The sequence below is a fragment of the Siphateles boraxobius genome, unplaced genomic scaffold, assembly GCF_051911475.1.
Source record: "Siphateles boraxobius isolate OS27281-9 unplaced genomic scaffold, OSU_SipBor_1 35, whole genome shotgun sequence".
In the NCBI taxonomy this organism is placed as follows: Eukaryota; Metazoa; Chordata; class Actinopteri; order Cypriniformes; family Leuciscidae; genus Siphateles; species Siphateles boraxobius.
This window is the reverse complement of record NW_027508975.1, coordinates 14,054,481-14,074,086: the sequence shown is the minus strand read 5'-3', so window position 1 is coordinate 14,074,086 and position 19,606 is coordinate 14,054,481. Positions and strand designations below refer to the sequence as shown.

The window sequence follows — 19,606 nt, the reverse complement described above, 5'->3', positions numbered from 1 at the left end:
CGCAAGGGGCCTGGCGAGGGTTCTGGATCACCTTAGGACGAATCTGGGTGCTCACTGGGGTCTTCTCGAGTCTGTCAAGAATCCACTGTCAAGACCTTGAATCCCAAGTGACGGTGTGAAGCGTTTCCATGATCTCTGGTTCTTTGATTTTGCACATCCTGGTTAGATGCCTTCGTTGGTCAACTTATTTTGTTGACCCTGGAACAACATTCCTGTTAAAAAATGTAGCCATATCCCTACCCCTAAACCTAACCCTACCCATAAGTTATCCCTAAAATCAGAGAGAAATGATAGATGAATTACACTGTTGTAGAAGCACCTAATCCTGGTTGTTAGACTAAAGTTGACATAAACTATAAACTTGGTTAATTGGATATTGTTCAAAGATGTTGATCCAGTAACATGTTGCTCATGGGGAAATAAGGTTCTGCTGTGGAGTCAGTACAGGGTAGTTCACACTACGCCCAATATTTTAAGATTGGGATTCTACAGCCCATGCTCTGCGTTTGAGAGCCTCCTGAGCAGCTGGACCGAAAACCTGACCAGGCACTAGAGGTAGCTGATGAAGGTTGTTATGGCATGCCTCTGGAAGCTTTGACTCAGCTAGCCACACTTGTCGCCTGGCCTACGCAATAAGCCCAAGAGCCTTTCCACTGGAGAAGGCAACCGATCCCAAGGCCTGTAGAGAAGCATCAAGTTCTGATGCAATATTCTCTGATGCTGTCCTAGACATGGTAGAATGTAGTGCCAGCAGCAGATGAGCCGTTGAATTCCCCACACGACTCAACCCTGACACAGTGTTATAAATATGAACCTATAAGTAATCCATATGCCTGCATTCTGGGTCCGGAGCTCCTGTTTCAGGGCTTCATCTGGAGATACAACTAGGGAAGAGATACTGTACATGGATCTACAGGAGGCATGCTACTGAGCCCCTTCTCCTGGGCTTCAGCCATTGCCACTAATGTGCCTGGATGACGGAGCCAAACGAAAGGCAGAGAAGACCACTTTGGTAAAGTCAGGATAGCTAGGTATCTAGCAAGGGCCATCTTGTGTCCTGCAGTGAGAACACTACTGAAGACCCAGCACCTTGAAGACCTGAGCTCTCATCACTTAGAGAGTGTTGAGTCTGAGAAAGCAAAGATGAAGTGTCCTCCGAAGGTGTAAAATTATCCTGCTCATGAGCAATTAACGAATCCGATGTTGATAGAGACAACGTGTCCAGTTCCTCCCTGGAACATTTAGTTGCTGGTTCCAACCAGGGTAAAGAGGAGGTAGATACGGATCCCCTCATTTCCCAGAGTACTCCCCCTGTATATAGAAGTGATTAGAACTAGAAGTGTGGAGAAGGGGTGGTGGAGGGATGCTGATAAACTGTCAACAAACAGAGGTAAGACTGCTGTGTATATATATATATATATATATATATATATATATATATATATATATGTATCGTGCGGTGAAATCTTGTCATGGGTAGGCTGTGACCTATCAATGTGGCATATATGTTCATATTCATTCAGTTAATATAGCAACCCAAGTTCATTTCAGGCATCATCACATCGCTGCCTGCATACAGCAAAGTCAGTCATATGTGAGGCTAATGCACAATCAAATCTAATAATCAAATTAATGGACACATCTATCTTATGACTTATACAACAAACAAATGTTTTGTGTGGGACACAGTAAGAGAGGGAGGCGGCGCGTTGTCAGCAAACCGACAAGCAGCCTAGTCACTCCTTCAAAATGCGCAAACGCGCACAGACAGCCACAAACACACTATTGGTCTGGTCACTCTGGTGATGGCGCACCAGGATTTGAATAAGCTACACTACAGTCAGAAAACATTGTGTCAGCAGTACAGCTTTAAATTCCCTGTAAACGCAATTAAAAAAAAAATTCTAAACACATTATTAATGTTAGAAATGTATTGCTAAAACATATTACAAAGACTGTGAACTGTGAAGTACTGAATTTTGGAGTTAGACCGATAAACAGTTTTTCACCATTGCTATTTTCCGGATTTTTTGGGCGGGTCTAAAACAGGGCTCGATGACGCACTGAGCTCCTGGACACGCCCCTACTTGATGACGCACTAGAGCCACTGAGAATGGCCGCTCCACTAACAATATAAATAGAGCACATTCGCATCAGTTTGGCGCTTAATCGCGAGTTACTGTCAGTACTATTATAGTTACTACAGCGTACAGTTTGCTAGTTATGTCTTCATCACAGAAATGCATACCTGGATGCTATCATGTACAAAACAGATCGGTGTCCTTATTTAAATTTCCTAAAAATGATCACATCAAGAAGAGGTGGATTCATTTTGTGAAGAGCCACCTTGATGGAGAGCTGAGGATCACCACCAAAACCCGCCTCTGTAGTAATTATTATTACACAGGATAGTTTTATAAACTTTCGTCGGAGACAACTGGGATTCACTGATAATCCGCTGTTACTGGTGAGTGGGGCCGAACCGACTATCTCCCGCCTCGCCTTCATCCTCCCGTCGTGCAGACAGCTGGTGCCATCATCGGCAGTGCGTGCCCGCCAATGAGTGTAAGTTTGTGTGCTTATGTTATAACGTTAATTAACCTAATAAGCTGCTAGGAGCATCCATTCCGGCTGTAGCGGGTGACAGTTGAGTGTGGCAACGGCAGCTTTACCACGAGTTGGCGTGGTTTTAGCGCAGCGTTTGAGAGCATAACTACAAAACAGCATTTTTAACCCTTACGAAATGCACCATAATCGCTCAGATATACCTACAGTACAAATGTGGCAGAGGTGACGGCGCACCAGGGTATGGAAGAGAGAACATTTTGGTGTCAGCGCACAGCAGGCCTATCCCACCATCAGACAACACACACAAGCCAATATAAAGGTTTAAAAAATAATAAATAAATGAATAATTTACGTTGTAAAGGGGGTGCTTACTTTTATTTGTAGACGAAACTCCTTTTCCTCGATTTACTGAAGCCTATATGTAAAACGCATTTGCAGCTGCACAGCTAACTTAAGCGCAGTGAGCATATGGCTCGCTCGGGCTGTGCTGCGGCAACTGCACATCCAATGGCGCGGGCGCCTCTGACGTGAATGGAGCAGAACAGACTTTCCTCCTTGGCTCTTATTTCCATTGAAAAGGAGAGACTCATGAAATTGAGAAATACACCCAACAAAGAGGACTTTTACAACAAAGTAATTGACATCTTTGTCCAGAGGGATAGACGCATGGACTTCGTCTACAACGGTTTCCCGTTAGCGACCACAGCTCTTTTTTCATCATAGGAGGCTTCCAACGCTAGGCGCCGCTAGATGCTAAAGTAGTTTGAGCGAGTGGATCACGTGACATGAAGCAAGCTCGGTCTCTGCCTCAATGTTGATAATTCAAAACAGCATGAGAACTGACTGTGCATGCGCAAATCTACATAAACTACGTTCTATGGACCAAAGAGGCACTGCTAACCTCTGCCTCAATGGCCATGGCCTTGAATTTTCTGCATGAAACAATGATTTTCAGGAGAAAACAATGGCAAAAGAAGTATATTATATGTGTATTCCTGAAAAATGTTGTTACAAAAATGAATATTTGGAATAAAATAAATGCAATTAATAATGTGGTGTATTAATAAAGCTCTTGGAATTAATAAATGTAATGTCAACATTTCCTTTGGTGAGGCACTGCCTACCCTGCCTACCCTGACCGCACGTCCCTGATATATATATATAACTCTTAACGTTGATTAACTAAATGTTCTCCAATCGTGTTAGTGTTAATTGTCTGAACTGGCTCCTCCTGAACTTTGTTAATAAAACATCATATGGTTTCACCACCTGGTGGGATAGTGTTGTAGAGGTGGTCCGTTTCTTCCTTGGAGGGCCTTTAGTTTTGCTAGCAGAAGTCTTACTATCAGCCTAAACCCTGGCTCTGGCTAGTGCAGAAGAATTTTGAACTTCAGGTTCAAATTTGGTTGCCTGACCTCCAAAGGCATCAAATTATATTATGGGCAAAGATCAATTAAGGAATCCCTGAGATGTTCCATGCCTAACAGGCATGGCATTGAATATGGTCATCCATAAGATCCATAGGACCTGAAATCGTGAAGCATGAGGCAGCCATAACACTTACACCTTGAGAAAAATGAACCCTTATCAACCAATGGGTTAATTAGAAGAGCTGAATACGGTACTGCGATAATAGGATTGTTACATGGTTGTCACGGTAACGGCCTGCAATGACTGACACCCCGGTTAACCAGTGAGTGTAACTACAGCACAAAACAAGCTTAAGGCAACAGTTATACACACTGTAAACAAGAACCCTGGTTAACCAATAAGTTCTAATACAAACACTCTCTTTAATTCCACGGACAGGATCACCGTGTTGAAGACCCTGGATAACCAATGGGTCAGAAAATAATTCAAAATCCAATAAAAATCCAATGACGAATCCAATATATGTTGTTTTGCTATAGCGGGGAGAAAATGGCAAGCTAAAGAGCTGTGCACCCTAGAGTGAGATCTCTCCACAAGAATGACAAAGACACATTGTAGAGTAGTCAGAACTGATATAGCTTCTGACACGTCATCGGTCAGTCATGAAAGAGTGAATTAATACATAATTCTTGATGTGATGTGTGAGATGCGACTCATTCCACCATGTACTGAATACCTCAGTCGGTGGAACTGTGAAATAGAACTGTACTTTTATTCAAGTATGTTTCCAGGAACTCTTTACACCTCTGCTTTACTGTCACTTTGATCAATTTAATGCAGCCTTGACATTACATTAGCCCTAATTATATTTTCTATGACTGCAGTTGAAGTCCACTTTTGTTCATGATAGTAAAGCTTTTACAAAACCTTATAATGTAAAATTCTCATTCAATCCCCAACAATGTATCTGATCAGTTTGTTCTCATTACAGTCTGTGACCTTCACGCAGAGAGCAAGAGCTTCTGTCATGCAGAGTTATGTCTTTAAGTGTCTTCTAAAGTCAAACAGGCCCAGAAGCTGTGAATAATTTGTCTTGTAGAGAAGGTGAGACGTGTGCCTTTGAAAGCCCTCAGGGCTTGTACATAGAGACTGAATTCTGACAGCTGAACTTCCTCAACCCTCTTCATAAGCCATGACATGTGACACCCACGGTTTTACCGTTCAAGGCCAGTAAACAGTTCAGAGCTCTATAAAACATAAAGGGATAGTTAACCCAAAAATTTAAGTTCTGTCATTATTTACTGACCCTCATGTCGCTCCAAGCCTTAGTGACATGCTTTGATACTTTGAATAACATTCATAGTCTTCTGAAGTTAAGAGTTAAAGTGAATAATGAGCAAATTTTTTTTATTAATTCAAGCAACTTGGAATATTGGCATTGATGGTTCCATAACATCCATAGAACCTTTCAATCACACAAACCTTTCTATTGCCCATATTCATTATAGTAGAAAATATTTTCTTAGATTATTAAAATGTTCTTCACACACACACACACACACAAAAAAAGGGTTCTTTAATGCCATTGCTGTGAAAAGCCCCTTTTTATTTGTAAGAGTGTAGAGTGCACAATTAATATGAATCACCTGTACATTTGCCGTTTCTTGTCAATTTTGGTGCTTAAAAGCCTCTGGTCACTAACATGCTTTCATTGCATGGAAAATATTTGCATGAACATTCTTCAAAATTTCTCCTTTTGTGTTTCACAGAAGAAAGTAAGGTTTCGTAATGACATGAAGTTCTGGTCACATTTAAAACGACGGAGAGATATAGAACTATTGATTTAAAGATTTCGATTATGTATATAGGTGCTGGTCATATAATTAGAATATCATCAAAAAGTTGATTTATTTCAGTAATTCCATTCAAAAAGTGAAATTTGGAAATTATATTCATTCATTACACACAGACTGATATTTTCAAGTATTCATTCCTTTTAATTTGATGATTATAACTGACAACTAAAGCCTGGTTGACACGGGACAATTTTAAAATTGTCGGCCGATTTTCCAAACCTGAGAGAGACCCCACACACGGCGATAAAAAAATCACGGGTCTAACAGTTTTGGTCGTACCGTGTGTGGTGCGCAGCCACACGGCAAAATCAACATCACACATGAACCGATTTGGCTCCCGAGCATTCCCAGGTCAGACGGAAAATCTCGCAAAATCCCTCGAGATCAAACGTGACTTCAGAGTAAACAATCATGGCGGTAGAAGAGGATGCAGTGGCGATAGTTTGTAGTTTGTTACCCGAATCCATCTCCGATGTCCACCGGACTCTCTGGTGCGCCATGCCGCCGGCTGTTTTGATTTTGTTTCCCGGTGCTTCCTCTGCGCTTGTCACCTCGCTTTCTGATTGGCTACATGCCACAGTCCACAGACTGCGTGCTCGTTTGTACCCGGGGGACACCACACACGTGGAGAAATCGGGCCCAAATAATCCAACATGTTGGATATCCCCGATTTGAGATTGGAGCGGTCCCGACATCCTTCCGAGCAGACGAGAGCACTCTTAACACAGCACACACAGCAGGAATATCTGATCAGATTATTTTACGATAATCGGAGCATCCTTAAGATTGTCGGAAGAGTTAAATCGGGGCTAAAATCGGCCTAATTATCCTGCCGTGTGAACCAGTCTTAATGAAAACCCCAAAATCAGTATCTCAGAAAATTTGAATATTGTGAAAAGGTTCAACATTGAAGACACCTGGTGCCACACTCTAATCAGCTAATTAACTCAAAACACCTGCAAAGGCCTTTAAATGATCTCTCAGTCTAGTTCTGTAGGCTACACAATCATGGGGAAGACTGCTGACTTAACAGCTGTCCAAAAGACGACCATTGTCATCTTGCACAAGAAGGGCAAGACACAAAAGGTCATTGCTAAAGAGGCTGGCTGTTCACAGAGCTCTGTGTCCAAGCACATTAATAGAGAGGTCAAGGGAAGGAAAATATGTATTAGAAAAAAGTGTACAAGCGGGATAACCGCACCCTGGAGAGGATTGTGAAACAAAACCCATTTAAAAATGTGAGGGAGATTCACAAAGAGTGGACTGCAGCTGGAGTCAGTGCTTCAAGAACCACCACGCACAGACGTATGCAAGACATGGGTTTCAGCTGTCGCATTCCTTGTGTCAAGCCATTCTTGAACAAGACACAGTGTCAGAAACGTCTCGTCTGGGCTAAAGACAAAAATGACTGGGCTGCTGCTGAGTGGTCCAAAGTTCTCTGATGAAAGTAAATTTTGCATTTCCTTTGGAAATCAAGGTCCCAGAGTCTGGAGGAAGAGAGGAGAGGCACGGAATCCACGTTGCTTGAAGTCCAGTGTAAAGTTTCCACAGTCAGTGATGGTTTAGGGTGCCATGTCATCTGCTGGTGTTGGTCCACTGTGTTTTCTGAGGTCCAAGGTCAACGCAGCCGTCTACCAGGAAGCTTTAGAGCACTTCATGCTTCCTGCTGCTGATTTAATTTTCCAACAGGACTTGGCACCTGCACACAGTGCCAAAGCTACCAGTACCTGGTTTAAGGACCATGGTATCCCTGTTCTTAATTGGCCAGCAAACACGCCTGACCTTAACCCTATAGAAAATCTATGGGGTATTGTGAAGAGGAAGATGCAATACGCCAGTTTTAATCATCACAATTAAATGAAATAAACATTTGAAATATATCAGTCTGTGTGTAATGAATGAATATAATATCCAAATTTCACTTTTTGAATGGAATTACTGAAATCAACTTTTTGATGACATTCTAATTATATGACCAGCATCTGTATAGAAACAACATTTTGTATGTTTATTGCACAATATGTAGATATATAAAAACACTTAAGTAGTTTAAGAGGGAGACTCACTCTTTTACATCTTTCATGATGCTTCATTGGAGTGGGAAATACATTTATAGCTCCCCGCAATTCTGATTGGCCGAATTTTCTTTACAGCATCATGGGTAATGAAGTTTTTCACAAGGAATTCCGGTATTAAATTATTATTTAAAAAATCTGTTGAAATAAAGCAAGTTGATGGCTTCTGCAGAAGTATACTATCGAACAGCCTCATAGCTTACAACAGGTTTCTTTAAATGGTTAAGTTATTGTTAAAAATCAAATATTCTATGTAGAAAATTAAAGGATTTTTTTTCTTTCTTCCGGAACCAACAGGACTCTATTGACAGTAGACCTTTTTTTGAAAATTTTCTTGGGTGAACTATACCTTTTAAGCATGTTTTGATATTTCAAAATGAAAACGTACTTTCTAAGGAAAAATAGTTAGGAGACTGGGTTTCAATTCTGATTATTTTATTTAATTAAGACACAAGATTCCTATTATTGAAATAAAGAAACAATTAGCCACTTAAGGCTAAAAGTTGAAGAAAGTGTAAAGTGTGGTTTTTGATTCTGTCATTTGTATACAGACAACGGGCATACTGTATAACCTTATGCAAGCTCAGCAGCCTGTGCCAAGGACTTTGGCAAGAACACAGGGAAACAATCAAAGCTACAAGGCTTTAAAAATCATTTTCTTGACATTAGAATTGTTGATAGGCAAAGAGTAATCGCCATTTGGGTGAAGTGCTTCCAAAACAGTTGTTGAATAGAAACAGCTTTCTTCCTTTGTCCTCAGTCAATATTTTCCCCCTTCAAAACATATGATGCCCTCCATCCACACAAATATCTGGTTTGTACAGTCACAACAACAAAATGGTTTATTGCCATTGTGTAAACAGACAGAAGGTCAGCCTGACATATTGACCTGATCTACAAACATCTCCCAGGTCAGCAATGTGCTCTTAAACTGCCAGTGCTGGTTTTAATAGCAGTCGATGGCTTTATCAACAGGCTGTGCTAATTTGGCTTCAGATTTAGGGGCCGTTCACACAGAACGCCTTTTTCCATTCCACTGCGCTACTTTTCCTTTTTTGTTCAATGTAAGCGTTGCACTCACGTCTTTTGCAGCATCTCTTGCATGACACAGCATTTTAAAAACGTGACGCTCAAGTTAAAATAAGTTAAGTTATTAAAAAACTTGTCCCTAGATATTGCGCTGTTTTTCGTTCAACTGGTCTGCGTTCTGTGTGAACCTGCCCTTAGTCATGTATGGAATGGAGATGAAATGATGGACTATTCAAGCATTTAAAAACAAAACTGCATTATTGCAAACCCTTCACTTAACAAAAATGAGTTTAATCATTTTATAAACTACTTGGTCTATTGATATAAGGTGCAGCATAAAAGGTTGCATTGTTACTTTTAAAGCCTTTTGTATTGATTATGTAATATTATGTGGGCTGTCTATGGTTGGTCTTATGAGATGGATAAATTAATTTGATTCAATTGATTGCAACCGCACAATACAATATTGTTTGACCTTGGTTCATATAAAAAAAATTCTGCTTTAAGACAAGAAAACCCTTTTCTGACAAACCATGCTTGCCTGTCACTTGTTCCTGGACAAAAAGCTGATTATTATTCACAATCGGTGAAAATAATAAACGCGTACACAGTGCCTAGCATAAGTGAACACATCCATGCTAATGTTGACTGCTCTTGAATGTTTTTGTTTTTTTTGTGTGGACAAAACATCTTGGCATAGACATAGATTTAAAATATTTGAGGCTTGGTATTCTATGACTGAAATCTATCCTGCTTGTATAAAGCAAAGCTTTTAGGTGAATCTCATGAAATCAGTCAATTTCATATTAGTCCATAAAATCAAAAGAAAAAAATGGAAATAAAATGAAGATTGGTTTTAGGTCCATTATATTTTGCAGTGTGACATTTTTTTGAGAATTAAGCTCATTTATCTTCAAATTTTCAACACAATGATGTGAAAAAAAAAAGTTATTTTCATAAAAGTATTCATAAATTGTTTAGTTAGTGCATTTGTTGTCATTATTTTAAATTTTGCTTATTTTTATTAAAATGATGAATTTAATAAAATTATGATCATGATTTTTTTTTTGTCATTAAAAAAAATGTCACAATGCCAAAAGAAGTTAATGGTCCTAAAGTAGTAATACATGTATATTTTAGCCATAATTTTGTGTGTGTGCTGTGTGAGATTCACCTTTTTATTTTAGACTAATTATCAGCAGCATGTCCTAGGGGCATGTTAAAATTGTAAGAAGATTTTGAGAATAAAGTTGTAAAAGTTACAAGATGTTATGAGACCAAATATTGTAATGTTACATTAATAAAGTATAAAAAGTGTAATGGTAACAGTTGTAAAGTAACAAGATTTACCAACTAGGAAATTCTTGCTCTTTTGGCGTAATTTAATCTCGTCACTATGCAATTTACTCTGGAAACGTATTCTCTTTATTCATGTAAAATGCTTTATTATGATATACCACCAATTTTATTATCAAAATCTTTTTATTTTTATTTTTTTTTAAACATGCCACTTAAACGGTATTATAATAGACAGAAACCATTCTTCTACATCTCAGACCTATGATCTGGGCAGTCGTTTGTCTTACTAAATGATAATATATGTCATATAGTGACTGTGAGGGTGTGAGTCTGATCCATGAAGGTTGTACGATCGGTCTAATGGTTTTAGCACACAGTATGTCCGACCCAATCAAATTCTCTCCGCCACGTCCTCCTGACAGCACCTCCCAACATGTAATGTCATGGAATGCAAAGAAGGATGAGACGGATCTGAATGTGAATTTTTACCTGAGTTTAAACGGCAAGTGATGCACCTGAAGCAAGGCTGCAGGCGGACACTGTGCAACAAAGTGTGAAAACAAGAACCTTATTCTGTTTTTCTCTTTCTGCAATATCATCAGAAGGTAGGAAACCTGGATAGTCGTCAACCCGTGGAGTACAGCTCATTTCCCATTATGTACATAACAGCGATACACGGTTTTAAATTCAAACAAGCTTTTTTCTTTATATATAGATTTTGTCATATATAGATATATTGATAGAGAGCTTATTCATACTGTGGATGTTGAAAGAGAACACGACACATAATTTAATGCTAAACATACGATCAGTTTCAAATGCATGCCCCAGACACTATTAAGACCTTGCTGAAAGCTTCAGTCGTCTTTCTCCTCATAAATCGGTGGTGAATTTGAAGGCGACACCTCGCTGTGCGCTGTCTGATTATAGTGCTCATACAAAAGCCACTTTGCTTAAATTTTAAGCACACACGAAAGCAAAGCTGCGTTTGAAAACAGCTGTGCAGTTGCTCGAGATGAATGCGGAATCAAATCAGATGGACAAGTACCTGTGAACGCATCCACATCCGTATATATATATATGACACAAAAAAAAGCAAAACGGGAATATCTGGAATGTGATTAAACTAATCAATAAGCAAATTTAATAAATTAGATTTCCGTATGAGACTCTCACTCATTTATCAATATAACAGTGAAGCCATTTGAATTTTTGATTTGCATATTCTAAGGTCCTTTTCCCAAAACGCATTCTTCAGTCCAGCACTTCAGACGCCGTTCCTGTCCAGACACGAAATTGTGGCATTGCCACATATTCGAACCCTTCGACTGCATTTACATTTGCGATTCTCGTTCGGGCCACAGTTGCGATGCCATGCAGATAGTAAAGATTCAGCACAAAGGTGGGGTCCATCAGAGAGAGAAGAGGAAGTTTGGGGTGGGCGAAACGTGTGTGGCGGGGGCGCGACGGAGACCGGCTCTGCGCGCGTTTAGCTGACTTCAAAGTTCTGAGGCTGCGACGCCGATTCCGAGGGCGCCTCCTGCTGCTGGGATGGACAGACGGCCAGCGCTTCAGGGGGGTCGTCTGTGCTCGTACTGGTGGAGACCTGAGTGGGCATGTGATGGTGTTGGGCGAGGGGGCATGACCCGCTGGGGCCGGCCCGTGTTTCCTCTTTCCCCTTGTCCTCCTGCTGGGAGCTGGAGTGCTGGAGCAGGGATCCCGGGAGCTTGACGGGGCAGAACGCAGAGCCGGTGGAGATGAAATTGACCTTGTTTTTGTCAGGGCAGGAGAAAAGGGGGACAGTGGCTGACTGTCTGGACCTGAGAAAGAGGAAACCGATTCAAGAGAATGTTCCAAATGGAATACTAAAGTATCGCCTACTAAATACTACACATGCAAGTTAGTTTTTCACGATTTCTGTCACCTGATAGGAGTTTTTTTGGCTTGCTTAGTTCGGGACAGTTAATATTCAGTAATATTATTGTTTTGACTGCACTGACAGTATTGGATGAGAACAAAACTGAATTGCTTTGGATGATGATATCACTGATTTCTGCAGAGCTGCTTTATAACTGATTGAACTTTGTTATTGAACTGAATGGAATCAAAAGAACTGACGCAAAGTGAAAAACGACACTACTGTCTTCTGCTTATAGCTGAATTGAACTAATTTCATAATTGATGAATTTTACACAGAACTGAACCGAATCAACACTGAACTCAGTTCAACTGAATATTGACACTATTTTCTTTTTTAGAGCAGCTTTACAGCACAATTAAATTATTTTTCCATCATTGATCATTATTTTGATGTTTTGTGTTCGAGTCCTTCATTGCTGTGTGCTTTTTTTCCTGCATCATGGCTGATTTGTAGATTGTAAAAAAAAATCTGTATTTTCCATTCATTTTCTAAAGTACTAGTGTAACTATGTCAATTTCTATTTGTGTGTGAGTTCACATAGCTACAAAAGTGCCACAAAAGTCACATTTTGAAACTACGTTGGCAGGGCATGTAAAAAGCTAAACAACTAGCCTGACAGTGTCAATAAAAAAGCCCTGCAAGCTATTTCTTAACAAATAGTCTGTGAAACCATATGCAACGATAAACATGCTTCACTGATGTTTTACATTAGCATATTTAATAATTAGTAATTTAATTAAATTTCAGAAATAAATAAACTCATGCATTAATGTTTTGTATTTTAAATCTAATTTCCTGAAATTTTACATTACGGAAAGAGATGATGTTTGATAGTCTGGTTTATTCATCACTCTTAAAATGGATGATCAAAATGAACGCATTGTATTGTAAGACACCATGTATTATACTCTGGTTGGATACTGAATATTTTAGCAAATGTTGTAGGTCAACAGAGAATTTCATGCATAATGAACATTTGCATACTGTGTACATTATACATACTGCATGCTGGTATGCTATTTTAGGCTCACTACAGAAAAAAACCCTCTACTCACGTCATTTCCTCAAACACTTTGATCTTTTCACAGCCCTCCGGAGGCTCCCGTTTGAACATGTAGCTGTTGTTGGGTTTTGGAGACGAGGTGAACTTAGGCAGAGGAGAACTGCTGCCGCTGTCTACAGGAAGAAATGACAAATATCAAATTACTATCGGAGCTGAGAATCTGTTCAACTCTCATGATATAATACAGCAAACTATCAAATATCATATGAACTTGATATAGCTCCTTGACCAACAATCTGGCTCGATCACAAGTGTGTAGGTTTGACCTTTGTCTCTGTCGTCCAGCATCTCGTCAGTGGAGTATGGGCTGCCATCATGTGAGCGGGGTGGGCATGCGGGTGAGGGGCAGGGCGACAGGCTAGAGGAGCTGCTGGAGCGCCCAGGCACTGATGGTGTCTGAGTGTCTATACCACGACTACTGCTGCTGCGCTGCTGGGGAGGAAACGGAGCCCTCCGTCCATCAGGAACCTCCAGCGCCTGAGTGGCAGTCGAAGAGAGACTATTTTAACAATTGTGCTCTGTGATCATTCTACTGTACAACAGTAGAAGAAAATAGAGCAGATCTGCCCCATTTGTTAACATTAGTTCATGGTGCATTAACTAATGTTAACAGATATTATATTTGATTTTAATAAATGTATCAGTAAAGGTAGAAAATAACATTAACTAAGATTAATAAAGTAGAATAGAACAGAAGTATTATTCATTGTTATTTCATCTTAACTAATGTAGGTAATTAAAAATAACAAATGAAATAACTTATTATAAAGTGTTTTTAGAAATAAAAGTACTTTTATTCAGCAAGTATATTCTTTTGATATTCTTTTGTGACTCTAAAGACATTTATAATGTTACAAAATATTTAAATTTCATATTATATATATATTTTTTACTTTCTACTCATCAAAGAATCCTGAAAGAAATTATCACAGTTTCTGCAAAAATATTAACCAGCATAACGGTTTTCAAAATTGATAATAATATGAACTGCTTCTTGAGCACCAAATCAGCATATTAGAATGATTTCTGTAGCTCATGTGACACTGAAGACTTGATGAAACAGCTTCACAACAGTCTTTTCAACTACACACTATCATTATTTCTGACTTACAATAATTCAAATGACTGTATCACAGGAGTACTGGAATAAAAGTTTATAGTTCGGTTATAAACACTGATGTCTATGTTAGTTATTATCAAAAGAGAGCAAAACATTAAGCTTAAAATAAAGATTGTATAAATTACATTGTTACACCAGTAAAACAACAAAAAAGTTTGTGTCATTGAATCATTAAATTCAAGAGATTTGTTCAATAACGCTGATTCATCCAGTAATGAAACAAGTATGTAAGAGTGAGTTCTTGAATCATTAATTCAATTCGATTAAAAAAGAAAATATCATTCAAATGAATTAATTTTTTTTTTTAAAGACTGCAGCAATTAACACTTTGTTATTACCTCTAGAAAATTAGGCTACATGTTATTGTTTAGTTGTCCATTTAGAATCATGGGAGAATTGTGAACTCATGATTCTCAATTGATCCAGAATAATGCAGCTTTAGTAGCTCTCAGATAACGGTCATTTAAAATTGTAATACTATTTTTAAAATAGTTTTTTCACTGTATTTAGGTTAAAATAAATGTTGCCTTGGTGTGCGACTTCTTTCAAAACATAAAAAAAAAAAACGTACAGCCCCCAAACTGGATTTTGAATGATATTGTATGTTGGTTATGATCAAGATATGCAATTAATTACTTTAAATTGTTTTTAGACAAAAATACTAGGGCTGTCAAAATAACGCGTTAATTTCGATTAATTAATCTGAGAAGAAATAACGCGTTAAAAAAAATAACGCAGATTAATCCATTCCGTTTTGACCTTTGCGGAGCCGTTCTAGCATTCGTGTAAAAATGAGGGAGACAAGAACGCGCTGCTTGGATCATTGTTTGGAACATTTACTTATAACAAACAGAGTTCGTCAAACTCTAAAGTACCACATAAATGCAAAGCATCCAGGAGTGTGAGTGCGTGAGTTGGTGAGTGTGTCTGAGAGAAAGCGCGCTTGTGTGTGTGTGTGTGTGTGTGTTGTAACTTTTCACGCGCTCTCACGTCACACAACCATTTTGTCACGCACAGAAAAATTGCGCACCAAAGAGAGGACACGGAAACAGACAAGACGGAGCACGTTACTTATGATATTAAAAAAATCTCAGCTCTCAGATTCTGTTAATTTTATTACGAAAATCAAACAATACCGTTTTGGCGCTTGTAAATGTGACATGACAGATTCCTATAGCGGCACGTGAACCGATCATCTCTAGCTAATAGTAAATAAACACGATTGACCAATGTTGAAAGATACAGTAGGGCAGTCTAAAACTTACCGAAATGTATATTCCTCGATCAATCAGTGTTTTTCAACCGCGAAAAGAGGTCAATAAAACAGCTGGAGAACAATTATGTCACATAACATTTAGCCATAAGTTTCCTCAGGAAAGCCATTGTCATTTAGTTGGCTATAAAAAAAGAGCTATAGAGAGTATTTTTCAAAATTTATGCAGCCTACTACTATATTACGTATGTATTATATTTTTACTTATATCAAAGTTGTTATTTGTAACAAACACGCATTATATTTAATTTGAGCTATTGTTAACCTTAAATACTACCAGCTGATATGGCTCTCTGTATTTTTACAGCATTGGGTGAGATTTTTTTTTTCTTGAGAAAAATGAATGCCTATCTTGTGTACCTAATATTTATCCAAATGAGTCAATATTGCATCAAATCACAATAATTAAATTAAATTGAAATCGTGAAATTTGTGTCAAGCAATAATAATAAAAACGTAGCTTACCAGAAATTGTACCATGTAAACATTGTAAGATTGTGTATGCGATTAATTTAGATTAATTAATTACAGAGTATGTAATTAATTAGATTAAAAATTTTAATCGATTGACAGCCCTAAAAAATACATTTTACAGCTACTGTATACTGTAGAACAATATATTCGCACTATTTGATGGTACTCAATGACATGCATTTTTATTCATGCTAAACATTTGTACTTCGTGAGTATGGCTTCAGGAGTGTGTGTGTACCTTTAGCTCCTCTTTCTCTCCGTTGTCTTTGATGAAGACTTTCTCCAGCTCATGGTTGATGCCTTCCATGCTGCTGGGAACCCTGGAGATTGAGGGCTTTGGCACTGTGATGTTGGACAGTGGCATCTGTGCTGACTTCGACATGGACGACTGTACAGTGAGATGGTACAAATGTGCATTTCACAAACTATTCAGAAATTGCTGGATGTATTTACTAAATACACTGATATTTCAGTATGTGTGTGAGCGTGTGCGGACCGGAGCTTGGCTGGCTGTGCTGATGGTGGTGGTGCTGGTACAGCAGTGGAGGGGGGATAGACGCTCTTTATTGTCCTTACACTGCCGGCCTCCGCCCTGTTTACTGCGCTGCAGCTGGAGCCTGAGCTTAGCAATCTGAAAGTCACAGAAAAATAAATAAATTATAAGGACAGAGGAGACAACAAAGTTATTTTATCATCTACAAGGCTGGTAAATAAAAAATAAATAAAATAAAATAAAAGCTGGGACTCGAACTCTGGCCGCCTGAGGCGCAGCTTTGCTAAATGTGAGAGTGCTGCCCATAAGGCTATGGCTACGATAAAATACCTTAAATTGGCCTGAGTGCTTGTTGTAACTCAGCATGGCCACAAGAGGTCAATACAAAACAGGCAGCTATGTGACAAGGCTCACCCTTTAAATCCTTTACCAAAACACACACACAAAAAAGGCAAATTTATTTCCTGGTCTATTAAGAATTGCTACACGTAGTAGGAAGAACAACAACAACAAATAATTGATAATCATATTGTAGACAATATTCAAGATAAAACTGAAACCCCATCTCTTTTGTGAAACTTTAACTGGATGCTACATATTATATGGTTTTACCATTTCTTAATGCCTCCCTGTTCTAGCTGATACTATTCTGAACAATGTCTGACATTTTGTAGGGATTTCACATCTTGTGTTATTGCCTCCTTAAAGTCCATTGCTTGTTATATTACTCATTAGTTACTTTGGATGGAAGCATCTACTAAATTAATACAATTTAAATAATGTAAATAATGAATCTACAACAAAAATTGGATATTGACACACTTAACCCCCACGGCCCAGGTCTCAATGTGACCCGCTCCGCCTTCTCAAACTGGCATGATCACTCATAGTTTACTTTTGAGATTTACATGCAGTAAATTACAGCTTTTATTTTCTATATGTCCTGAGACAACAGAACAAGTCTAGACTTGTGCATTCCTACTGAAAAGACAATTGGCTTTCTGTACATGGATGTTTGTCTTGATAATGTTACAGTATATTAAAGTCGCCATGAAATCAAAATTGACAATTCTATTTATGGAAAATTGCAGTACATATTATTAATTATTTATCCATGCATTTCTTTTTTTTTTACTCATGTGCTCTTGTAATCTTTAAATCAAATGAACTTCCCTCTTGCAACAACATTCTCTTCTCTGATGATGTGTTTACCGGCTTGAGGGCGGGACAACCAGTCAATCACATGAGAACACAGCCATAGCAAACCACAACGATTTAAACAATTCCCAATGGACACACACCGCCCTACATTTACTCTTGTTCGAAAAGCCGTTTCACTTGGATATATGTCACAACAGGGAAGAAAAAACTATTGTAATTTCCGTTTTGTGCTGAATTTAAACTACAGTCGGTACCACACCTCAACAAGAGGCAGCATTTCCATCCACCTCTGTTTGTTCTACATTAGAGATGTCAATCTAGAAAAGACATGAAAATTTATTGCAAATGACATATACTTCATCTAATTCAAAAAGGCAGCGAGAATGCTGTTTGAAAATTATAGTGAAAAATGTTTTCTAAAGGTGCTGGGCATTGCATTACCTGAAATTACACAGTTCAGTTTGTAACAAGGGGAAATCCTGAATGTGTCCTCTCTTATAAAACCCTGCTAAGTATGTCAATATACACAACCTAAATCCACTTAAGAGGTGTAAGGGGTTATAAGCCACTAAGTGAAAGCACTTGAAATGAACCTGGATAAAAATGTGGATAATGAGGACATGAACTTTCCATATGCAGGGAAGGAAAGAAGGCTAAACAACCCTTTCTTGGAAAATCTCCCAAATGGGAAACAGTGAGATTATTCAGGCCTTGCAGAATGAGCTCGCTGTGATGAACTCCTAAGAAGCCTCTATTACTTGTGTGTTCATGAATATGGACACAATCCTGTGGCTGGAAATACAGCAGGAATTGTGTGCAAGCGGCCAAAATGACAGATTCACATAAGAATTTAGAAAAGAAAGAAAAGACAAGGCTGAATATACCACAAAATTTGATGTCTCAAAAATATAAGTATTAGATGTACAAATCTCATGCTTTTTGTTGTGATACCCATTAAATATGTTTTTATGCATATATTTTTTTAACATAAAATTTAGTTAGCATGAAAACTAGCTAGATTAAAAAAAAAAACATGTATCCAATGTATAACACAGCAGAGGTCTCAACTGTATGTATATATTAGTTAACTAACTGCATTAGTTAACTACCTTAGCTAACATGAACTAAGAATGAACAATAACTCTTCAGCACTTATTAATCTTAGTTAATATTAATTTCAACATTTACTAATACGTTATTAAAATCAAAGGTTGTGTTTGTTAACATTAGTAAATGCACTGTGAACTAACATGAACAAACAACATATAGCTGTATTTGAATTAACTAATGTTGTCAAAGATTAATAAATACTGTAACAAATGGATTGCTCTTTGTTAGTTCATGTTAGTTAATACATTAACTACTGTTAACTAATGAACCTTATTGTAAAGTGTTACCAAGTGTTTCCCCTTGATTACAAAAAAAATGCAACTCCTACATTCCTCAGAATTGTGACAACCACAAGATAGCATTATTTGGACGTTTTCTACTGCATGACAGGAAGTAAATGTTCTCATTCCATTTCTAAATGTTTATGCAATTTGTAGTTTCGACTGCGTTAATCAAGCTCAATCATTCAAGCCTGTCACCCAAGGAATTGTAAGAAAACGATCAAACAAACATCCGTCTTTAATTTATGGGAAATATAAGTTAATTAATAATTACAAACCAACATTTGGTGGTTAGCAACTTTTGTGTGACAGCTTAAATTAGGCTAAATTTGCAGCTCTATTTCCCATTCTGACATAGTAAAAATCATTTTGATGTTTATTAAATGTTCATGGTTATAAAAAGTTCAGGTTGAAAGTTTTAAACTATATTTGACAGCTCATAACTTCTGGTAGCAGGTTTGAAAAAAAATGGCAAAGCCCATACAAAATGAACTGCGAATAAAACGGCTCAT

The 19,606-nt window shown here is 38.2% G+C and overlaps 1 protein-coding gene across 1 annotated transcript in view; it reads right to left on the bottom strand.

Annotated features, from left to right (window-relative positions):
* Positions 1-8,288: 8,288 nt before the first annotated feature.
* glcci1a (glucocorticoid induced 1a) overlaps positions 8,289-19,606 on the bottom strand; it is a 42,203-nt gene continuing 30,885 nt past the window's right edge. Inside the window, exons 4-8 of the mRNA XM_077196483.1 lie at positions 16,546-16,680; positions 16,288-16,437; positions 13,449-13,659; positions 13,175-13,295; positions 8,289-12,018 (exon numbers count right to left, since the gene is read on the bottom strand). Coding sequence (XP_077052598.1) covers positions 11,688-12,018; positions 13,175-13,295; positions 13,449-13,659; positions 16,288-16,437; positions 16,546-16,680 — 948 coding nt within the window. The 3' untranslated portion in view covers positions 8,289-11,687. The remainder of the gene's footprint in view (positions 12,019-13,174; positions 13,296-13,448; positions 13,660-16,287; positions 16,438-16,545; positions 16,681-19,606) is intronic.